The sequence below is a fragment of the Nyctibius grandis genome, chromosome 17 (assembly GCF_013368605.1).
Source record: "Nyctibius grandis isolate bNycGra1 chromosome 17, bNycGra1.pri, whole genome shotgun sequence".
NCBI lineage: Eukaryota > Metazoa > Chordata > Aves > Nyctibiiformes > Nyctibiidae > Nyctibius > Nyctibius grandis.
Window position 1 is genome coordinate 7,833,553 of NC_090674.1, and position 22,544 is coordinate 7,856,096.

General features: G+C 58.3%; 1 protein-coding gene across 4 annotated transcripts; it reads left to right on the forward strand.

Annotated features, from left to right (window-relative positions):
• The first annotated feature begins 1,230 nt into the window (after positions 1-1,230).
• Positions 1,231-21,276, forward strand: TP73 (tumor protein p73). Of its 4 annotated transcripts, XM_068415256.1 has the most exons (12): positions 1,231-1,269; positions 4,342-4,587; positions 15,476-15,662; positions 15,803-15,918; positions 16,350-16,459; positions 16,641-16,783; positions 17,255-17,343; positions 17,653-17,777; positions 17,954-18,108; positions 18,234-18,366; positions 19,229-19,322; positions 20,956-21,276. In XM_068415256.1, exons 1-12 carry the CDS (start codon positions 1,231-1,233, stop codon positions 21,274-21,276), a joined length of 1,758 nt encoding a protein of 585 aa, XP_068271357.1. The 4 variants fall into 4 exon arrangements, with proteins under 4 accessions (XP_068271357.1, XP_068271358.1, XP_068271359.1 ...); XM_068415254.1 differs by lacking the exon at positions 1,231-1,269 and having other exon boundaries at positions 4,354-4,587; positions 17,957-18,108; XM_068415257.1 differs by lacking the exons at positions 17,954-18,108; positions 19,229-19,322.
• Positions 21,277-22,544: the final 1,268 nt, after the last annotated feature.

Here is a 22,544-nt window from a genome sequence, read left to right on the forward strand (position 1 = left end):
TCAGTCCGTGCGCTGGTGCCTTTGGCTCATGGTGCCCAGCAGTGCTGGAGTGGGCACGCGGGAGGCAGCGGGTGCTGCGGCATCCAGCACCGGTGCTGATGCTTGGAGGCTGCGAGCAGCCCACCCAAACGCTCTGTGACCTGCCCTCTGGTCAGGCGTGGTGCTCCCTCTTGGCGTGGTGCTCCCTCTTGGCGTGGTATGGGCACAGCATTGCTCCTAAAAGCCTGTTTCAGGGTCCTGTGGGAGGAGCTGCTGTAATTAAAGATGTGAACAATTCCTCAGCCATCCTTTTTGCTTAGAGACGACAACTTCGGGACTGGTAGTTTGGGCAGTGCTTTAGGCTTTACATTCGACGCTGCCGCTGACCTGCTTGTGCGTGGGTCTGCACGTGCACACCAGTGCTGGGAGGTGGGCGACGCACGCTGGTTCCACCTTTCAAAATACACCACGCCACTCTTTGAACTGCTTATCTGCTTCAGCGTGCAGCCTTCCACTGTGGGCTCTGGCCCCTCTGCCTTGAGTCGGAAGGGAATCTGCCTGGTAACTCCAGATATCTGTCTATCCATCTATCCATATCCATCCTTCTAGGTATCTATCCATATCTGCCATCTAGGTATCTGCCTAGCCATCTGTCCCCATCTATCCACCTAGATACCCACCTACCCACACCAACCCATATCTGTCCACCTCGACAGGGATGACTCCGTATCTCTGAGAATCGGAGCTATCTCAGAGTCTCTGCATCATCTGGTTGATGCAAGTGCAGCCACCTCGGTGTGCTGGGAAAGGGTGCCGGTCAAATGGGTTTCCAGCCCAGTGTGGCTGGGAGCAGCTTTCTGGAGTGGGATCTGGCCGGGTTTGATGATGGAGCTGGACCCCCGCTCTCCCTGCAGTGGGAATGGTTGGTATCGCCCAGTCCATCACTGGGCAAGCTGGGGCCTGCCCTGTGCTTTAATGAATAGTCATGAGGGACAGAAAGGGGTGGACCCCGTTTTGTTGTTGGATGCAGCTAGCTGACAGAACTAAGGGAGATGAAAAAAGCAAAAAAGCCAACACACGGCGGCACACGGGCGGCCAGCGCAGCATCCCTGGTGCTGCCCGCCCGGCCCTGCTCCCGCGCTGCCCCGTCCCACCTGCCTTCCCACCCTGGCCATCCCCGCCGCCGCCCCGACCCCATGACTCCCGGGGCAGGACGCTTCCCAGCGCTCTGTGAATCCCGAGACAACTAAAATGCTGTACATCAGCGACCCGATGCAGCATTATACCACGGTAGGTGCTACTTGTTATTTACAGGTTCTGCCTTGCTGCTTCTTACTTGAAATTGTCCCCACTGCCGAGGCAGGAGCTGGGCACAGGCTCTGGCTCTGCCTGCTCAGCCTCCGTGCCCGCTGCTGCACAGGGAGCTGTGGCTGCTCCGACCCTGGCCGTGAGCCGTAACCTGTGCCAGCGTGGGATGCTCCAGCCTTGTAGCTCAGTCAGCATCGCTCTCTTGCTCTGCCTGATCCGGTGCTTGCAGAGCCCAAGGCGCGATGTAAACCCTTGGTGTGCAGGGCAGAGGCTCCCGTGGACGTGCAGGCAGGAGGGTGTTAGCTGGAGCATCCATCCAAGGAATGCCCAGTGGTACTGGGCACCACCAGCACCAGTTTGTTGTCCACTGGAGACCTCCTCAGCCGAGCCCATGGCATGTCCTCGTGTCCCCAGGCAGGCTTTCCTTCCCTGGGAAGGGCAGAGCAGATGAAACGGTACCTGCGCTTGCAGGAGATGCATTTTCAGCCCTGTCCTCCAGTGCTATGGTTGATTTCTTGGTCAAAAGGGTTTGTGTCTGCTCTCTGGCTCTCGGAGAAATCAGATATATTTCCCCACCAGAAATTACTTCATTCCTCCTTTTTGTCTCATGTGCGTCGGTATAAAGCACACACGTACCGGGTTCGGTTTGTACTGTGGTGCTGTTACTCGGGAGGTTGTTGCTGCAGTCTGGTGAATATTTGTCTATGTGTGTGGATAAACATGTGTGCGTGTGTGTGTATTTACAGACAGGCACACACAAGTGCTGTGTTGGGTTTGTTGACACGCAAACATACACACACAAACACTCACGCATTCGATTTAAGGGAATGTTTCCAAAGTTTGGTCAATTTTTCAAAACAAGTTGGTCATTTTTCCCCCTGCACCTGACACTGGGTATCTCTGCCAGCGGATTTCCAAAGCCCCGGCCCTCGGGGCACTGCCTGTGGCTTTGTGCGGGCGGGGGATCCTGGCTCGGGGCGGCAGAGATGATGCTCTGGGTCTTGTGTCTCCTTCATGGGCAAAGAGGTCGTTGGTTTTCCCGAGGGAAGGCTCTTTCGAGCATGGAGGTTGGGATGCTCTTCCCAGTGGGTCGGTCCCCATTTCCCTGCCCCTTAAGCTTTACAGCCACAGGCTTCAGCTGCTCACAGTCGAGCACCACAAACTCACAAAATCATGTGGGGATGACTTCTGCAGAGTGTTTTTTCCATCCACTTCCAAGGGCGGTTTCCCGGCCGCACAGCAAGGGCTTTCCACGTGCATTTTTAACGCCTGTTTTGCTGAAGTTTCTCGTACCTTTTCCTCCAGGTGAAGGCTGGGATTGTGGGACGCTTGGTTGGGGGTGGTTTGTCTTTGGCAGGGCTATTTATAGAGCGTCGAGAAGGAATAGAGGGGTTTATCCTCATATTTTAGGGGAGAAAATGGCAGTATGTGTAAAAGCAAGCCAGATCTTGTTCAGCATTCCTCCAGTTAGTCACGGGCTCCAACGACCTTGAGAGATGCAGACAACAGGAGAACTTCCCTGGAGAAGGATGATTGCCTTTAAACCGTTCTACATCGTAGTCGTTTGGGTGAGGTTGGGATCCCAAGTTAAAACACGTCTCTTGATTCCAAAGCTGTGAGCCTCACAGCCCTTCGGAGGAGCAGGCGGCTGGCTGAGCCTGCTGGGCTGGGGCTGGGGCTGGGGACGGGGACGGCCACCTTCCCGCAGCTCCTGGGTTCCCAGGGCTGCCCCAGCGGGTGCTGGTGGCTGCAGGGACAGTCCCCGCTGGGGCAGGCAGGTCGGGGCTGGAGCTGGGTGATGGGGGAAGCACAGGAACCCCCTTCCTCCTCCAAGCAGGGTGCTGCAGGGAGTTGGGGTGACAGGCAGCAACGCACCGGCGCTGTGCGTGGTCAGCGGCAGAGCCCAGGCAGGTGCCAGCAGCACCCGCCTCTGGGGCTGCACACACCGGAGGGCAGCCCCTGAGAGCTCGGGAATTGCACATCTGGGAAAAAAAACCACCCCACTTGCTTTGAGAAACACTTACATTTGGGATATATGTTTTTAAATATTAGTTTGTTTCTCTACCATAGAAAAAAACGGGGTTTTTTTGGTCTGATTTTCAGATTGGACTCAATGATCTTAAAGGTCCTTTCCAACCAAAATGATTCTGTGAAAGATTTAGGCGGCTTTAGCCATGCAGCTTTTGAGAACATAGCTTTGCTTAGACTTACTGGAACTATCTAACAGTAATTGTTCAGAAGAGGAATAAGAAAAAAATACAGTAAAATGTCAGGATTTGGTCCAGCATGTCTGGAATAGGAGCCAGTACCGGCACAAGCAGGTACGTTTGCTCTGTGACCTTCCTGCAGCGAGCTGCGTCACAGCTCCGCGCGTTGTAGGTTTGAGGTTTTCCCCAAATTAGCCCTGCATCAGCGAAAGCCACGGAAAGCAAACACCCCGGCTAGGAAATGAGTTACACAAACCACCATTCAGTGCATCGAGGAGCACTTCAGAAGCGCCGTGCGTGTGTGTACGCGCGCGACAAGTGGGCGCACGCGGGAGGCGTCTGGGAGGCAGGTCGGACGTTCGGTACCGCCGCGGCCGTGGGAGCGATGCCCCTGTCAGCAGGCTGGTGCTGGTGCCAGGCAGCCTCCCGCTGCTGAGCAGAGCCCTGAGCGCCGGCGGGGCCGTCCCTCCCCACCCCGCAGCCGGACATCCCCCACACCCGAGCAAACCCCAGAACATCCCTGCCCGGTCCCCCGCTGGCAGAGTGGCTTTGCACAGACAGATGTGCAGGGACCCAGGGATCTCGGCACCGCGCTGCCTCCGGTGAGGATGGAGCGGGGAGAAGGGGATGGTTTCAGCGTGTTGGGCTTATCCCTTACACGAGTGGTGACCTGTTCCAAACCCCACGCGACCCGGAGCAGCTCCTTGGCTGCCGTCCCCACACACGGGCCCTTTAAGGCGGCTGTAACAGGACACCCAGAGCCCTGCAGAAGCGTGGCTGAGGTTTCCATGTCTCTAAACTGGCTGGTGTTTTCTTTTTTCCCTCCTCCCCTTTTCCCTTCCTCCAGTCCCAGTTCAATTTGCTGAACAACAGCATGGATCAGAGCATCGGCAGCAGAGCAGCCTCCACCAGCCCCTACAGCTCCGAGCACACCTCCAATGTCCCAACGCACTCGCCCTACTCGCAGCCCAGCTCTACCTTCGACGCCATGTCCCCAGCTCCCGTCATCCCCTCCAACACTGACTACCCCGGTCCCCACCACTTTGAGGTGACCTTCCAGCAATCCAGCACCGCCAAGTCGGCCACCTGGACAGTAAGTTGCATGTCTTCTTGCCTTCGCTAGAGAGGGGCTTGCTGCTGCAGACGGTGGTTTTGGCCGGTGGCTGCAGGCACCTGAGTGTCTCGGTGGTGCTTTGCAGCGGGGTGCAGAGGGCACCTCTGCATGGGGACTTCGCCTGCGCAGGTGGCCCTGGAGAGCAAAACACGCAGGAACCGTCAGTGCTTGCTTTGCAGGGATTGTCCCCAAAAGGGCTGTTAGGCACAGCAGTTCCCTAAACTGTGGGTAAATGTCCCCAAAAATCACAAAGCTGGAGCAATGTCCTGGGGAAGTTCTGCCTTGTTCTCGTGGTGCTTCCCGACACATTTGCCAGTGACCGCTGTCAGAGGTGAGATGGACCTTTGCTCACATCTGCTGGGGCCATTCTCAGCTTTGCCTTAAATTCTTGCTTGTCATTTACAATCCTTTTTCATCTCGTATCAGAAGAGCAACTTAATCTCTCGAAGCCAAGGCAAAATATCAGAGTAGGTTTTTAATCAGCGCGGGATCGCTGCACGGCATCGTGCCGTGTGCGGCGTGGGCGCAGCAGCCCGGTCCTCGGGAGCGGAGGCGCGGGTCTGGTCCGCTGCCGATCTGACCGCAGGGCTGCAGCGCGGCAGGGGAGTCCTCTGCAGCTCGGGGACCCAGGAACCGGGCAGAGCGTGTGACGGCTGCTTTGCTTTTTGTGGCAAAAGGTCCTAAATCCACCTCCTGGCTCCTGGCTCAGTGCAGCGCTGTCCCTATTTTAAAGGAAAAAAACAGCACTTTCAGCCGGTGTCGGAGGGGTTTCTGCGGTGGGTGCCTCCCTGAGCACCTGGGAGAGCTGCTCAGCAGCACGCTGGAGGCAGGCGGGTTTTCTCCTCTGGGAAATGTTAGCGGAGCAGAAAGGCTGGGACGAGACAACTGACACAATGAGGGAGCACCGGGGTTCCCTCCGGGGCGGCGGTTTGACATTGTCACGCACCAGGCAGAGCAGACCAGGAGCGATACATCAGCCCCAGGTGTGATAATGCCAGTTATTTTTGGAAGCTGATGTGTTTCATTGCCCAGCAAGTCCTTCCCACGGTAGGCAGAAAGCGTCCTTGGATGCGTTTGCACAGGCAGACCCCAGCCCCGGGTGCTGCTCCGCTCGCTGCTCCCGGTGTGTCACGGTGAGAGCAGGCAGGAGGGGACGGGCTACGGCAGCTCCTGCAGCGCCGGGTCTGTCTCCTGCGAAAACCAACAGCGGGAGGAGCGGGCAAGCTGGCAGCAAGCTGGTGTTTGAATGCAGCTGAATTCAAGGCTGGGGCAGCAGAGCAGCTTCCCTGTGTCCGGTCACCGGAGCTGCACTGCTGAGCCGCACTGACCGGGGGCTTGGGGTCAGCACCGCGATTAAACACGTCTTGCCCTCATAGGAGCGGTTAAGTCTTCACTATTTTCCACTGTCTTTCCTTGCAAGGTGCTGCTAAAGGATGCATTTCATTAGGTGTTGAATAAACTGAAGGTCCTCAGGGTAGGATGCAACTCCAGCCCACTCCTCTGCTTATTGGGGGATCACTCACACCAGGTAAAAGCTGCACAGGACCTGCACGGGGAAAGGAGGCATTCCCGTGCCACGGGAGCATCCGAATGGAAACCGAACCCACAATGATGCAGGTGTCTTGTCCTGGCATGGAGGGAGGAGGACTGGGAAGTGTCTGATGCTCGCTCGCCCCAGTCCCCAGCTAGTGGTGCCCATGACAGCCCCCTTCCCTCGCTGGAGCCATCCCAGCCACCTGGGACCTTCCCACAACTCTGACCAAACTGGGCCCAGACCATCTCAGCATCACCCCGTGCTGCCCGTGCTCCTGGAGCTGTGTGTCCTGCTGGGAGCTGGGCTAACCACTGCAGGATTGCTTTTTCCCTCAAGCCTTTATGTTGAGGTCTCCCTTGTATGTCAGAGCAGCCAGTGCCACGTGGGTGCTGTGAGAGCCCACCTAGCCTCGGGGAGCAGCTGGACTCGAGAGGTCATGGGCAGCTGTGAGCACCTGCGGAGGATGCTCCCAGGGCTGGGAGCTGCAGCTGCGACGGGGGGCTCCTGGGAAGTGGTCCAGAGCGGAGGAGTTAAATGCCTGAATTGGCTTTAATGCTTGGCAGGGCAGCGGGTGAGGTGTGAGGAGCTCTGAGCCGCGATGCTGGGGTGATTGTGCGTCCCCCGAAAGCAGGCTGGCTGCAGGACTAGAGCCAGATTTCACTGCGCTGAAGCTGAGCCTCACGGAGAACAGAAGTGGGTCAGCAGTGTCTTGCACCTTGGAGAGCGTGGGGGATGTTTCATTTGAAACAGTACCTGCTGCAGGAGCGCCAACGTGGGCGCAGGCTGTCCCGCTTGCCGAGGTTGCCACGTGAAGAGCAGCCCTGCTGCTCCAGCTCCTCCTGGCTGACGGCTGTCACGGCCACGCAGCTGCGGTTCTTGCACTGGAAGATGGGGCTGCTGCCTTCCTCCCACTCACCCGAGCTCTACACTGCCACTGCAGCGCTTGAAAATCTGTCCTGGTTAGATGGGGAAAGGAATTCAGCAAAAAAAACATACATTATACATCGCCACAGACAATATACACATAATGATGCCTGTACGCAGTGTGATTCTCTACATAAACTGTGAAGGTGTATGTAGCAGCGTACAAATAAGACTAGGAAAGCTACTAGGACATGCAGGCCCTTGGGAAGGAAAGCTAAACGTATGGTCAGGAGGGCTGGGGACAGTGACATGGGGCAGCCCAGGGCAGCTGAATTACCCATCTCGGTGCGCTAAAGGACACGCGTGGTTTGATTCAGCACTTTGAAAGAGAACAGTGAAATACACTTCCTATCTCATCCGCAGCTGGGAAGCCTCGTGGCTGTTGAATACTTTAAGATTAACGGCACCAAACGATTTACGCCAGGGCCGTCGCAAGCGTTGACCGCGAATTGGGCAGAGCCCCCTCGCCAGGCAGCGTCTGGGAGCAGCGGGGAGCCCTGTGCCCCGGGGGAGGCTCTGCCCGGCCGGCAGCCCCGCAGCCCTCCTGCAGCCTGGGCTCGGGCCACGGAGGATCCGCCACGGAGGACCCGACAGCCGGCGCCCAGGCAGTGCCAAGCCAAAGAGTTCCATGCGAGTCGTCTTGTCAAGCGATTTGGCATCGGTTTTTTACACAATCATAAGCTTTGGCTGGTGGAAGTTTGTAGCCCAATAGACTCCTATTTTTGAAGGGTTTTGACTGAACCCCTCTGGCTGTTCCTCTGGGACAGGCGGCATTATCGGTTCTCCCGTGCTTAGGAGAGGAGGCTCCCGAGGAGCTCCGGGCTCGTGGCCAAGGGCCGTTTGGAGATGGGCTGTCTGCACGGCGGGGTGGTGGGGGAGCGAGGTGTCCCCGAGCCCACTGCCCTCGTGCGCACATGCAGTTCTCGTGTCCACACTTCAAACCCTCTGTTGACAAAACAGAAAAGGTTTGGGAGGAAGAACCAAAGAAGATGAAGAATTTGGAACAGATGCCTTGTAGGGTGATACCAGAGAAACGTTCTGCATGAAAGGTCTCCACGAGAAGAGTAAGGGTGGCTTGATCGCAGTCCGCGGGCGAGATGGTTTCTGATAGCAGACAGCTCTTTAATCTAATAGAGAAAGACATAATGAGATCCAGTGCTTGGAAGCTGAAGCCAGGCAAATTCAGACTAGAAACAAGGTGGAAATTTTTTAACGGTGAGGATAATTAACCATAGGAACAATTTACCAAGGAATGCGGTGGATTCTCCAACTCCTGAAGTATTCAAATGAAGAGCCTGCATATCTCTGGGAAGATAAGCTGCACTTCAAGCAGACACCGTTGGCTCAAGGCAGAACGAGTAGGCAGGGGTCTTAGGCCTCCATACCAGAGGATCATCATCTGTTCTCTGTAGCCTTAAAATGCTGAATTCCTAAATTTAGGAAATGGGTGAAGGGAGAAGGGGTGAAGACCTGGGACAGGGGTTTGAGGCCACGTCACCAGAGCCAGGTCTGTCCTTGCAGAGGGATGCTGGGCAGCAGGAGGGTGACGCTGGGTGTCCCAGCTCCCAGGCTGGGCTCTGAGCACCACACGTCGCCACAAAACCCGAACCGAAGCGGCCCCCCAGGCTGCCGCCGCCTCCCTTTGCGTTTTTAATGGCCTTCTCATCAGCAGAGAGCGATGGCCAGGTGCTGAAAATGAGGTTTTCCCTGTGGGTTCGACCCCCCCTCTGGTAGGCTGCTCCGAGGGGGCTGGGAGGAGGACGGGGAGCTGCGGCGCTGCAAGACGGGGCACGCCGGCAGCCCGCCTGGCTGTTGGGAGCGATCAGGACTCGCCGTTCCCCGGTGCTGCCCGGACACGCCGGAGCCACCAGCCCCTCTCGGCTCGTTCTCGCAGGCAGCCCCTCGCCACGCCAGCCAGCTGGTAACTGAGAGATAATTAGTATTTTTCTCAAGTCAGGTCTGTGGCAGATCAGTGCTCCCTCCCCTCTAAAACACCGTCACGTGCGCCAGAGCCAGCAGAAGCGTTAATAGGGTCTTTGGCCTCCCGTGGCCTGGCTGCAAATGGACGTGGGGGCTCAAGCCCCCGGCACGGGGCAGCTGCCCGGGCTCACATAGAGCCCCTGGCACTGGGGGCAGACGGACAAACCTCCGAGCTAAGCAGGGACGGGGTCCCCTAACCTGGGCGCAGCGGGGTCTGGGCCATGTCCAGGGTCTTGCCTGCTGCTTCGGGGAGCAAACAGCCTGCGATGAAAGGCTGGAGAGGTTCAAAGGAGAGGCGAGATGCTCCTGCTACGATGGACGGCCGTCCAGCAGTCACCCACAGCAAACTGGTCTGCATCCCAGCGCTCAGCCAGTGGGACTCTGCCACGCTGAACTGGTTCCAGTTGCTCCCAGAGCGTGGGCACTGGGCGAGCTGAAACAGTTTGCCTGATGCTAACTGAATGAGGAGGATGGAAATAATTGGTGTGGCAGGAGGTGGGTTCTCCCTTCCTGGTCACTGTCTGAAGCTTGTTGGGGTAGAGGCGGTTGTAAAGAGGAGGGAAAAAACCTTCAAGAGCTTCTACAGAAAACGAGTCCCCTCTTCAAACTCTCCCTGGCACCGAACCATGCTTTAGGGAGGTGCCTGTCCAACAGCAGCAGCCTGGAGATGAGCAGGGGGCAGGCAGGGCTCCGTACGCTCTGCCTCGGAGCCACAAACATCTTTGTTTTTATCCAAGTAGCTGGGCAGAAGAGCCTGGATATTTTGGTGTGCCAGAAGCAGGAACGCAACCTCAGCACCAGCCTGCTCCAAAGCCCATCGAAGCCAGCCCACTGGAGGCTTTCCACCAGCTTTCGCAGGGCGTGGATGAGGCTCCAGGAGCTCCAGACACAATGGAATTAAGAAAAAAGGCAAAGGAATTCAGTGTGCGATGTTCCAACACGATCCCGCTATCAGCTCCCCTATCTCGAGCGTGTATGGTATGCACAGGTCAAGGGAACGACTGACTGGCAGCTGCGGCTCCAGCGGGAAGGGAACGCTGTCCTGCAGGAGGGGACACGAGGCTGCTCCGGCCGGCTCCTCCGTCTTGGGACCTGAGACACGCAGGGGATGTGGGGGCTGAGGGACCCGCTGCAGGAGCTGGGGTAATCAATGGGCTGCAGAGGGAAATGCACCTCCGTGCTCGGGCGCAGCGGTGGTCTCAGGCGATGGCTGCAGCAGAGCCCTGGGTTTTCAGATTTCATTGCCAGCGGTGATGCCCAAACCCAGCTCGGCCTCTTCTTCCCTCCCCTCCCAGCTTGCTCCCCATATCCAGTCTTGCTAACGCAGCGTGCAATAACTGCCTCGCTGGATTTTCGGCTTCCTTTTTGGATGGGAGGGAACTCCAGCGCCAGCGTGGTCAGAGGACCCGAGTATCCAGACACGCAGAAGGAGTCAGATTTACTAGAAGAGATTAAAACAAGCCCCGCGTGTGCCAGCGCTGGCTGGCCGAGCCGTGACTAACACCGGCTGGCAGTTATTTTAAGGATGTGCACACGGGGGAAGGAAGGGAGAGGACTCCTTTGGGGGTGAACCGAGGGATTTAATTAGCAGTAATGACATGGTAATAAAGGTAGAGGAGCGCAGGCTGGAGCACACTCAGCCTCTCGTGTCTGCTGTGGGGCAGCCCCGGCCACGAGACCTCACTGGTGGTCCAGCACTCGCGGGAGCGGGGCTGGGGGACCTGCGGGTGATGGGGTCCCTGCAGCTGCTGACGGCCAGGGCAAGCAGGGGCTCTGCCGGGCACCTTGAGACCCCCCTGTGCTGGGCATGGCTGGCAGTGCCCTGGCCATCACCACCGTGGTGCAGGGACTGGAGGCAGGTGTTGGGATGTCCCTTACGCCGTCCCCGGGGCAGCATCTCTGCTGCCCAGCCCGCCCGTGTGCCTCGGGCACCGGTGGATGCTCTCCTCTCGGGCATCAGTGATGCACTGGACATACTCAGACCCTGCTCGTAGTAAGTGAGAAACTAGCTTTGGGAGGAATTTCCAGCTCAGTGAGAAGCTATATAGGCCGGTGATTAAAAAGTGGTTATTAAAAAAAATTAGAAAGAAAAAAATTAGCTCTGTAGTCGGCATGTCTTCCAGGATCTGTCGTAACAGATTCGTCCGAGCCGGTTAACGGTATTTGCGGTTTGCAAGATGCTACATGTCTGAGTAAGATGACAGACACATTATTATCACCTCTCGGCTGCGATCTGTCCGAACCTGTCCCAGGATGCAGCTCCACAGCTGCTTGCTGGGGAGCGCAAGGAAATTAGCAGCCGGAGGCAGCACTTTTCTTCTCTCTCTCTTGCCAGGCTAGTGGCTTTATCGGGATCCATTGACTGCAGTCCTGGACACGTCTTGAGTAGAGCTAATGAGGAGACTGGAATGTAGAGGAGGAGGAGGAGGAGGCTGGTAGGGAGGAGGGGGGCAGATTTGTGGAAAAAGTAATTGTTGAGCAAATCATTTCCTTCAAGAGGGAAAGGAGGACTTGGCTGCAGCCCTCCCGAAGCAGGCAAGTCTAGACGCTTCAGTGTCAACAGTTGAAGATAAATAAGATTTTATCAGCTCCGAATCTGTCGGGACACATCCTCGTAGCGGTTCTGCTGCCCAGGGAGGGCGGGGGAGACGGACTTCGCCGGCAGGTCTTTCCACGCAGAAGATTCAGGTTATTTTTCGTGCGAGGCTGTCAGCATCCATGGGGAAGAGCACCTCTCCCCACTCTCGCTTCTTGTGCGGGAGAAGTAGCTGCGGGTCTGAGCAGTGCGGTGGCCTCTTCCAGAGCGGGTCCTGGGTGCTTGCTCAGGGTGGGCAGTGGTAGATGCTTCGCAGCTGCAGCCGTAGCAGTCGCCACGAGTCGTTGTGGGGCATTAGCTCGTTTGGATCTTGTGATGTGCAAAGCATTTCCTTGGATACAGCGGCAGCGGGACCAAGATAACTGTGGCAAAGCCTCGCGGGGCCGGTTGCACCATGGGTTCTGTCACTCTGCTGTGCCTATTTACCATCACGTTTGGCATCGGTGGGTGCAGCGTGGCCTCTGCCTTGCCCAGGATGTAGCCATGTTTCAGTGCAGAGGTGAAACAAACCCCATCTAAAGACACTCTGGGGTACCAAGTCCCTAGAGAAACAGAGGTTAATGCTGATGTACTGCTAAATAATTTGGCTTTTCCAGTTATTCCTGGTGCTCTGGACTTGCATTGCAGGACAGATCACAGTAGCAGGGAAGGGTCAGTGATGGAGGCAGCAGTATATCTCACCCCAGCAGATGAGGGCAGACATTGAAAGCTGCACAACTACAGAAAAAACCCAGGGGATTCACTGTCCCCTATGGAGGGCGTACATTGCCGAGGGCTCTTCCTGGCTGGAAGCGAGCTGGGGCTGTAGAGCCTCCCGGGATCCTAAAAACATAACGCTCATTCGCCCGATGGCCGTGAACAGGCTGGGTCTGCGAGACCGGGAGCGCTTCGCCCGGCAGCGGCTGGAGGTGCGGGGAGCGGGAGCGTGGCCGCACACGGCACAGCCCACACGTCGCTGGCCCAGAGTTATCAGCACGGGGTTCCTTAAAAGAATAGTTTGTTATTGTGGAAGGATCTTTGAAGGCAATCCTGGAGCTGTTAGGACACGATAAGGTTATCGGTGGAGGCATGCCTGTGTGGAGCGGCAGCCTTTCTCCCTGCGGGGCAATCGCTCTGCTATTTAACAGAGATTTATCCATGTCATAACATGGTATAATGAGAGAATTTGTTACCAAAGAACTTGCCATAATGCACCTCTACTCTTCCAGAGCAGTTATATTTCCCAGGCATGTTGAGGGCTGCCCGGGAATGTCTACATGAAAGGATCCTTTGACAGGAGTTGTCAGTGTTTTAACACCTGGCAAGGAAGAGCCCCCCTCCAAATAACCCTTGTTTTGCCATGGTGTCTCCTCAAAACGAGGGTGTAAAAGCCCCACCGCGCTGTGGGTGAGCAGGTTCCATGGGCCACGGCCGCACGGGAGCTTCCCCTTCCAGCTGGGCAGGGGGGAGCGACGGCCTCCCCAGGGCAGCCCGTGCTGGGCTGCGGGATCGTGCCCAGGAAGCTGACCAGGCTGCAGAGTCAGGGCACAGGCAGCAGCACCGGGTACCCGTGCAAAGGTTGGGGGTTCAGGGAAAGGGGCTGTTTCTGAGTGCCTTCTCTCCCTGGCCAGTCCACGTGCCTCCAACGCCAAGGATTAATTCTTGCTGCCAGGTGCAGCTTCATGTCACACCTCCCAATCACACCCTCTGACAACCACAGCATCTTCCTGCCCCCCCCAGCACAGGGCAAGCTCTGACCCCCGGATGTGCCCCCCACCAGCCCCCCAGGAGCTGGTACCTGCTGCTGGCCAGCCATCGGTCCCACGCATCCTCACAATGCAGGAGCTGCTGCAGCTTGCCCTGGCAAAAGCCTCTCCCCTTTATACCTTCCCTAGAAATACCACCTGAGTATCGTTTCTCTCATTGCCTCGTTAGCAGTTCCCAGGCAGCAGGAGCCCGTCCAGCCCCGGCAGGATCACGGGGAGCCTCCACGGGAGGATCCGCTCCCACAGAATGGGCCGTGGGACCGCGGAGCACGGATCCCTCCTGCAAACCCACCTGATGCACCCGTCTGGGCTCATGGCAGCATGGAGACAAGGGCTGAGCCACCCCTACCAGCCCTGGGCCAGCAGCCAGCTGGCTGCCGAGCCCCGCTGCCCCCCTGCCTCGGGCAGCCCTGGCTCAGAACCCCCCCGGCACCGGGCGAGCAGAGCAGGGGGCTCGCGGCGCGGCGGCGGAGGGAGCCTCGCTGCCCTCGGCACACCTGCACTCGGATGGCTCAGGACAAGCTTTAACGTCCTCACAAACACTCTGCACGGTGGTATTTTTTTGGCATCAGGCGTGATGTTGTGGGGATGAGATAAAATACTTTGAGCAGGAACATGCCCTGCCATGCAGGGACTGGCTGCTCGCTGTGTGGCAGGGGTGGGCTCTTGTGTAGCAAACACATTCCTTGTGAGATGGAAAACAGCGTGGCACCGCTGAGGTGGAAGGGGATTGCACATCCCCGCACCTGGGAGCCGAGACACGCGGTTACGGGAAGGCGAAGGACAGGCTCTGCCTTCCCCACCCTCCGCGGGGCTGCGAGCAGGGCTGGCTCACGGGCACGCCGCCGGCCCCTTCCCTCTTCAGTGGGCACCGGGAGCTTCCCCTGTGCCGAGCAGGTCCACGGTCCTTGCGAGAGGAGTTTGCCTCTTGCTCCTAACCGAGCAAATCCCGCTGTGCCCTCACAGGAGGGTTTTAGGGTCAGGAACTGTTTTCTATCCAGGTGCCACCTCCAGCTGCCTGTGGAGCATCCCGCTCCCGCGGCCAGCCCGGGCGAGCATCCCCACCACGTCCCCCCGTGAGCCACCACTGTCGCTGCGAGCAGCTGCGAAGGACTGAGCCGTGGTCAGGACAAACCCTGCCTGTGTCACACGTGCTAGTCGGAATTGCATAATTAGCCACGATTCTGTTAATGACGTTAAGCACAATTTCCCCAGGATGTGGCGTGTCGGTGCCCTCGGTGCTCCCAGCCCTCGGCTCAGCCGGGAGCTGTGCGGTAACACACAGGGTGACGTTTCCCACATGGGCTGAGCGATGTACAAACCAGGTTTATGCTGATTTTCAGCAAGATTTCCCCTAAGTCACCGTGCAGGGGTGCCCCCGCTTTGCCAGAGCACTCAGGCTCGCCGGGAAACCCTCCCTACGGCGCCCGGTGTTTGTGTCTGGTTTATGTGGAAAGCGGGTACGATGCAGCGTGGGCGAATTTGGTCATATTTAAATATTTCCAGGGGAAAAACAAATATTGAGCCTGGAGAATAACCAGTTACCGCAAAGACAGGCTGGATTGCCTTTGGTCGCTGTCCCCCAGCAAGAGGAAGGCGCAAGGGCAGTTTGCAGGGCTGCGATCTGTCCCGGAGCTGCCCCAGAGCCTGGGCGCTGCAGGGGCGATTCACGCTGCCGGTGCACGGAGCGGCTTTGCACTGGCACAGTCTGCAACACGATAGGTGCTAATTGGGTTTATAACAGGTCATTATTTTAATTTGCTCCTTCACCACCATGTCCGTGTTTCACTCGGGGTGTTGGGGAAGCGGCGGGTGGGCGGATGAGCGGAGCCCGGGGAACGCTGGGTGCACGCGGGATCCTCAGCCCGAGCCCCGTGCAGGGAAGGAAGCCCCACGTTTATACCACAACAGCTTTACACCACAGAAATCGGTGTTTGCAGGTAGAGGGAAGCTTCACGCAGGGCAGAGCTCGGTTTAATTGCACGTACAGCAGCGTTCCCTCCTCCTGCGCGGAAGCCGAGGGTGGGCAGGGGAGCATCCACCACCCCAGCAGGGACACTCACTCGATGGGTGTCTCTTCTTTTCCAGTACTCCCCCCTGCTGAAGAAACTCTACTGCCAGATTGCAAAGACGTGCCCCATCCAGATCAAGGTGTCCACCCCGCCGCCGCCGGGCACCATCGTCCGCGCCATGCCCGTCTACAAGAAGGCAGAGCACGTCACCGAGGTGGTGAAGCGCTGCCCCAACCACGAGCTCGGCCGCGACTTCAACGACGGTGGGTGCTGCCCTCCCCGCTCTGCCGGGGCCGCCCCGTTGCCCGGGGGGGGCTGCACGTCCCACCCCGTGCTGCAGCCCCCGCGGGCACAGCACGAGCCCCCCAGAGAGCCGCCGCTAACGCGGGGCTTTGCCTTGCAGGCCAGTCTGCCCCGGCCAGCCACCTCATCCGGGTGGAGGGCAACAACCTCTCCCAGTACGTGGACGACCCCGTGACGGGAAGGCAGAGCGTGATGGTGCCCTACGAGCCCCCGCAGGTACCCGGCTGCTCCCGGGGTGGGCGGGCAGGACCAGCCCCTGCCTCTAGCCAGGCTTCTGCTGGTGCCGAGGGTGAAGCTGCTGGTGACAGGGCTGCTGGGCAGGAGACAAAGGGTAGGAGCCTCCTGCGTGCCCTGGCACGGCTCAGGCCACCCCCTGCTCCTCCCCTGCACCGGGGGCAGTGTTTGAGCCTCTGCAGCTCCCAGCCCGGTGAACATCCCAGAACATTCCATTCCTGGGGAGTGGGGTGTGAAGGGAGATCCCCTCCGGCCCTGCCCTGGGGCACCCCAGAGCCCCCACAGTCCCTGTACAGTCCCCAGCTGGGACCAGCCCCACACCCCCCGTCCCTGGGGCTCCGCTGCTCGCCCTGCCCCGTGCTGCCTCCCCCTCCTCACTCCCTGCTCAGCGCCTGCTCTCTCCTCCCGGGCAGGTGGGGACCGAGTTCACCACCATCCTCTACAACTTCATGTGCAACAGCAGCTGCGTGGGAGGAATGAACAGGAGGCCCATCCTCATCATCATCACGCTGGAGACAAGAGAGTGAGTGCCTGTGGGAGCAGGGGCGGGCGGGCAACCGTGGGGCTCAGTTGCTTTCTGAGCAATCCGTTCACACGGAGGGAGTTTGCTGGTCCGGGTTCTGAGCCGGACCACACCGCGCTGGGCTGAGCCGCGATGCCCTGCCCGAGCACTAACCACACCACCCATTCCCCTCCCCTCCCAGCGGGCAGGTCCTAGGAAGGAGGTCGTTTGAGGGACGGATCTGCGCCTGTCCCGGCAGAGACCGGAAAGCTGATGAAGACCATTACCGAGAGCAGCAGGCCCTGAACGAGAGCACGGCCAAGAACGGCAACGCCAACAAACGCAGTGAGTGCCCTGGCCCGGAGAGGGAGGGGGCCCAGGGCACGGCTCTGCCGCAGCCCCAGGCTCCTGGCCAGCACCCGCACCCCCTTCCCACCCGCTCAAAGCCACGCGGGTGCTTCTGCCTCAGCTCCTCTCCCATCGCACCCAAAATCACTGCGCTCCAGAAGTTCAGGCCCAAATCCACATCCTGGCACGGTGCTCTCCCTTTCTCAGCTAAATCTAAAGTCTCATAAACAGGACCCGCTCCCTTTTCCCTCCAGAGTGCAAAGCTGTTTGTGCAGGGCTTTCGTGTCCAGGTACATTTGTTCTTCATTGTTATTACACATAAAGGGACACCATCAATGCCAGGATCCGGGAGAACAGCTGACACCCTGCATGGCTTGAGCTCCCGTCCCGCAGGGAGCCCCGGTGCCCCCGGCTGTGCCCCGCTCTCCCCAGGGCAGCACACTCACGCTCTCCCTCTCTCCTCTCCAGCCTTCAAGCAGAGCCCTCAGGGCATCCCAGCGCTGGGGGCCGGCGTGAAGAAACGGAGGCACGGGGAGGAGGAGATGTATTACGTGCCCGTAAGTGTGGGTGAGCTGCATTGGGTGAGAGCATCGTCCCCTCTGCGGAAACACCCTGGGGATGCGGTGTCGGGCAGGACGGGGTGGCACAGTCTCCCCGAGGGCAGCAGGCACCGGGGCTGAGCAGAGACCTAGAGAACAGGAGCAAAAGCACCTGTAAACACCTGTGTCCACGTCTTGGACCCCCAGATAGTCCCTGGCCATGGTGACACTGCGCCTCGTGAGGCTGGGTGCAAAAAAGGGGCCACGAGGAAGGTGGCCAGGTGGGATGGGAACAAAGCGAAGCCCTGGGCTTGTTCCCTCCTCCAGGTGCGGGGCCGGGAGAACTTTGAGATCCTGATGAAGATAAAGGAGAGCCTGGAGCTGGTGGAGCTGGTCCCGCAGCAGCTGGTGGATTCCTACCGGCAGCAGCAGCAGCAGCTCTTGCAGAGGCAGTGAGTACCCCGCAGTGAGAGCCTGCGCAGGGAGAGGGGGCGAGCAGCCCCGGCCTGGCTGGGGGAGGCCCCAGACAGCCCCATCCTGGTTGGGGAGCCCCCAGACAGCCCCTCTGGGCCAGGGCAGGGCGGCTCCATCCCCGCGGGCTGACCGGCCGCTTGGTTTCCCTGAGCAGGAGCCAGCTGCAGACGCCTTCCTCCTACGGCCCCGTCCTCTCACCCATGAACAAAGTTCACGGCGGGGGAATCAACAAGCTGCCCTCCGTCAACCAGCTGGTGGGGCAGCCGGCGCAGCATGGCTCCGGCTCCGCGCCCGGCCTGGGGCCCATGGGTAAGGTCCTTGCCGGGCTCTCCCTGCCCGTCAGACCGCAGGCTCCCTGCGAGGGAGCGGCGGGTCGTCACGGCTGGGGTGCTGATAATGGGTCTGTTTGTTGCGTTGACGTGGCCGCTGCGCAGGACCCGGGATGCTGAACAGCCACCCCATGCAGCCCAACGGAGAGATGAACGGCGGCCACTCGTCCCAGTCCATGGTCTCCGGATCGCACTGCACCCCCCCTCCGCCCTACAACCCCGACCCCAGCCTCGTCAGGTAGGGAGGGCGGCCGATGCCCTGTCTGTCTCGTCCTCTGACGTTCCTTGCTGTCGTCCCTCGCTCTAACCTTCAGATCTGTCTAGCAACTGGTCAACTGGCCACTGGTCCCAACTGAGAAATCACACAGACCACTCTTCTCACCTCAGAAATCAAAGCCCAGCTACCTACCAGTTAGAAACCTCTATTGCCCTCACATTCCTCTGTCTGGGTAATCCATCCTTGCTTAATTAAAAATTAAATGCATCTGAACAAGAGTCTTTTCCTGCATGTCAAACCGGCACGTAGCTTTGTGAACTTCCCCTTCCCCTTCCTTACCAGCCATGTCTGCAAATCGCTCCACATGGCTCGTTTCCATCAGGGATGCGTTAAAGTCTGCAGCCACTTTTTAACATTTCAGTCTTTAGAAAGCCCACAGACGCTTCGGCAGACACCCCACGGCAGCCAGAGGCCCATAGCTGCAGCCCAGGGCAATGTGCCAACCCCCCTGTCCCCCCAGGCTGCGTGCCGCAGGGACCGGCCCCGCTCCTCCCCACGGAGCTCCCGCAGGTCAGCCCCAGTGAGTTACTCGGCTGAAACCTGTGCAGATCAGGAGAAAACTTGTAGCATTAGGAATGAAGGTGGTGCCGTGCTTCCCTTGGACATTAATGGCAACGGAGGTCACACAGAGCCAGAGGGAGCAGCCGGAGCCCCCCAGAGCGAGCTCCCCCTGCCCTGGGGCTGCCGCAGCCCCTCGGTGCCACAGGGTGACCCGACCCTCCTCCCTGACCCGAGACACGGTTTGCCACTACGGCGACGGTTGCGAGCACAGCTTGTATTGTGAGAAGTTAATGGCACTTTATTGTCCAAATTTTTTCTGCAGTTTTTTAACAGGATTGGGGTGTCCAAACTGCATCGACTATTTCACCTCACAAGGGTTACAGAATATTTACCACCTGCAGAACCTATCCATAGAGGTAAATGCTTGGGGAAGATCTGTTCTTACCACTTGTTTCTATCAGCTGTTGATCTGAAAAGCAAGGACAAAAAAACCCTCTTAAAGGAAAGGGAACACTGTGCACCAACCCGTCACGCAGGATAGGTGCTCCCCAGGATTTATGCCATGCATCCTTCTGGTCCTTTGGATTTAGCAGCAGCAACCCCGAGAGTCTCAACTGGTTCTTCCAGACCATCAGAAACAAAAGAGCTAGAAGCTCCCCAGACCAGACCCCAGGGAGATTTTCCACCTAACACAGAAAAACCAGCTGAGGTGCTCAGCAACAGCACCCCAAGCCCGCTGAGCCAGCGGGAACACTCCACTGCCCTTCAGGGAGATCTCAGCCAGACTGATCTGATCTTACTTCTGCCCCTGTTAATCTTTAAGGCAAAAGAGGCTGAATAAGGGAGTCAAACCCGGGGCACTTGTATTGAGGGAACCCTGGCATGAAATAGCTCAGGCCAGGCAAAAGCCAGCATGACAAGTGGTAGCGGGGATGCTCCAAGTACCTGAGCTTGCAGAGCCTCGGTTCTGCTGCCGTGCCCATTGGGGGAACGAGAAGGGGGGAAAAAAATACCTTAACCCTTTGAGCCGTAGCAAGCCCTCTAAATCCCAGAGTCGGTGTTTTGGCCGAGGGGCTCCTGCCCCGATCCGCCCCAGTGGCAGGAGCTGTCGTCTACCCGGCAGCTACAGCAAACGCGAGGCCGCGCTTTGGTGATGCGGCTGTGGGAGAGACGATGATTTTTCATTGGTAGCTGGGGCCAGTTGTGTAACCTTAGCCTGGTTTTGGACTGTTTTCTGAACTAACTCCGTGACCGTCTGTAAGCTGCCAAAGGAAACGCTGGGTATGGCCCAAACCCGTATCAGGGCGCTGAGCTTGTGTCCAAGTTGGCATTTGTAATTACTAATTGTGCACTCGCTGTCTTCTCTAGTTAACACTCACGTGAGTCTCTGTTTGGTGTTAACGTGGATCTCTGGCCGCTCCCCGCTACGACGCTGGTCGTTCTGGTGCAGACCCCCCTGTCCTGAGGTTATTGACCTCGTTTGGCTTTATGGCCACAGCCCTCGCGTCCTGCCAGCCTCCTGTGCCCACTTCGGTGCTTTAGTGCACGACACCGGCCCCCGTAGGGATCACGGACGGTTCCCCGAGGCCACCAGATCCCCCTGGGGGCAGGTGGTGCCTGGACGTGCTGCTCCAGCCTCCTGCTCCGGGACCGGAGGAGAAGCCAGCCTGGCTGACGGCTCCTCGCCCAGGGAACAGACATGAGGACGCTTCATGTGCTGCTCTGCAACCTGCATCCAAATGGGAAAGGTCCCGTCCCTCCCATTTTCACACCAGTTTGATGCAAACCCACCCCTTAAAAATCAGAAAAAACATTTCCAACCTGCCAAGCTGTGTTTGAGTAACTGGCCCTTGGTCACAAATGAGAAATGGCCCCTGAGGGATGCACCCGTGTGCTCGGTGCCGTGACCCCGGGGAGGTCCAGCCCCACCACCGCTGGGTGCTCAAGCCCACGTGCCCCCGTGAGGCACGGGCTTGGGGGTCCGGGGCTCGCCCGCGCCAGTGCAGTCGGGTCTCTGCCGGCTGTGCCTCAGCGTTGTTGTTCTTCCAGGATCTCGGAGCACTGAAGATCCCGGAGCAGTACAGGATGATCATCTGGCGGGGTCTGCAGGAGCTCAAACAGAGCCACGACTACGGGGCCCAGCAGCTCATCCGCTCCAGCAGCAACGCCTCCACCATCTCCATCGGCAGCTCGGGCGAGCTGCAGCGGCAGCGCGTGATGGAGGCCGTGCACTTCCGCGTGCGCCACACCATCACCATCCCCAACCGCGGCGGGGCCGACGAGTGGGCGGACTTCGGGTTCGACCTCCCGGACTGCAAATCCCGCAAACAGTCCATAAAGGAGGAATTCACGGAGGGAGAGATCAACTGAGGGTCTCCAAGGCAGAAGCAAGAGACTTGGGGGGGAAACGAAACCCCCTGTGAAAGACCTTTTCAGACCTTTCTGAAAAGTGTAATTTTGTTGTCCGGAGGGGAACCGCGGGCCGTGGGAGAAAGCACGGCCCCGAGCTGGGCGGGAGGCGCCTGCCCCGGAGAGGAAACTGCGGTGGCTTCGGCAGAGCCGAGGGGGAGAGGAGGGCGGCGGAGCGCCCATCTCCTGCCTGCCGCAGCAGGGGAGGCTCCTGCGGGGGCTTTACGCTGGTTTAGGGGCATCCCCGCACCCCACAGCCGCGCGTAAAGCTGGCGCGTTTCTCTCATCGCGAGACCAGCCTTCGTTACCGCTTACCTCCCCCTCATGGTGTGTCCTCGTGGTGTCCAAGCCCGACAGACCTTCATCATTGTAAAAAGGACTTGGCCCTTCCCTGTCCCATTTCTGCACAGAGACCTGCCAGTGACTGACACAAAGCGACACAGCCCGTTTCCCTGAGGGACTGCGAGAGTACCCGCCTCCCTCAGTCCTCTGTAGAGCAGAACAGAACCTGTTTGTCCGTTCCCGATGTGTTCATGTACTTAAATATTTGTGTATATAAACAGAAGCAAATGTACATACCGTATACTTGTCGTGCTGTAAGGAGAAAAAAAGATTTATTTTCATGTAAGCTATAAAAATTGATACTTACTCCTGAGACACTATAGTGTCAAGTAAATTAATTTCATGTTCTAGCATGCAAACATGCAGAAAATCACGTCTCCAGCCTTATCTATTCAAAACTCAATTGTTTTTCCTCCTCTGAATATCTTTCACACAATTGCAGCAGAGGGTGAATCCTCCTGGGGAGTCAGAGGTCTGGATAATCCCTCCCCGCGCCGTCGGGGGGTTGTGCAGACAGGTCAGACCTGGCGAGCAGGAACACAGGAGGTGTAAATTCGATCCTACTTTGGAGCGAGGAGAGGGACTAGGGGACCACGTGAGGTCTTTCCAGTTTTGTTTTCTGCTTCTGCTCATTTTTTCCAGGTGTAATTAGTCTGTTGATTCAGGCTGGAAGAAAACCTCAGCAGAAAGCAAGTTCACAAGCAGGCGCGTTCCCTCCCTCGCTCCCCTACGAGCAGGTACACATTTTGAAAGGTGACATCCCACAAGTCTGGGGGTCACAAAAGGCTCCTCGCAGGGGCTGCTGCTGCACGGAGGGTGGGCGGGCGGGCAGGGAGCTGCTTCATCTGCCCCTCGGCCTCGGGTCGCTCGAGATTTCAGGCAGCTTG

Excerpts from the sequence above, each read along its gene's own strand:
- TP73 (XM_068415256.1), top strand. The coding sequence starts at position 1,231 with ATGCTGTACATCAGCGACCCGATGCAGCATTATACCACG. Across the intron at positions 16,784-17,254 it reads CGGCAACGCCAACAAACGCA|CCTTCAAGCAGAGCCCTCAG; the intron begins GTGAGTGCCCTG and ends TCTCCTCTCCAG. Across the intron at positions 17,778-17,953 it reads CAGCAGCTCTTGCAGAGGCA|GAGCCAGCTGCAGACGCCTT; the intron begins GTGAGTACCCCG and ends TTCCCTGAGCAG.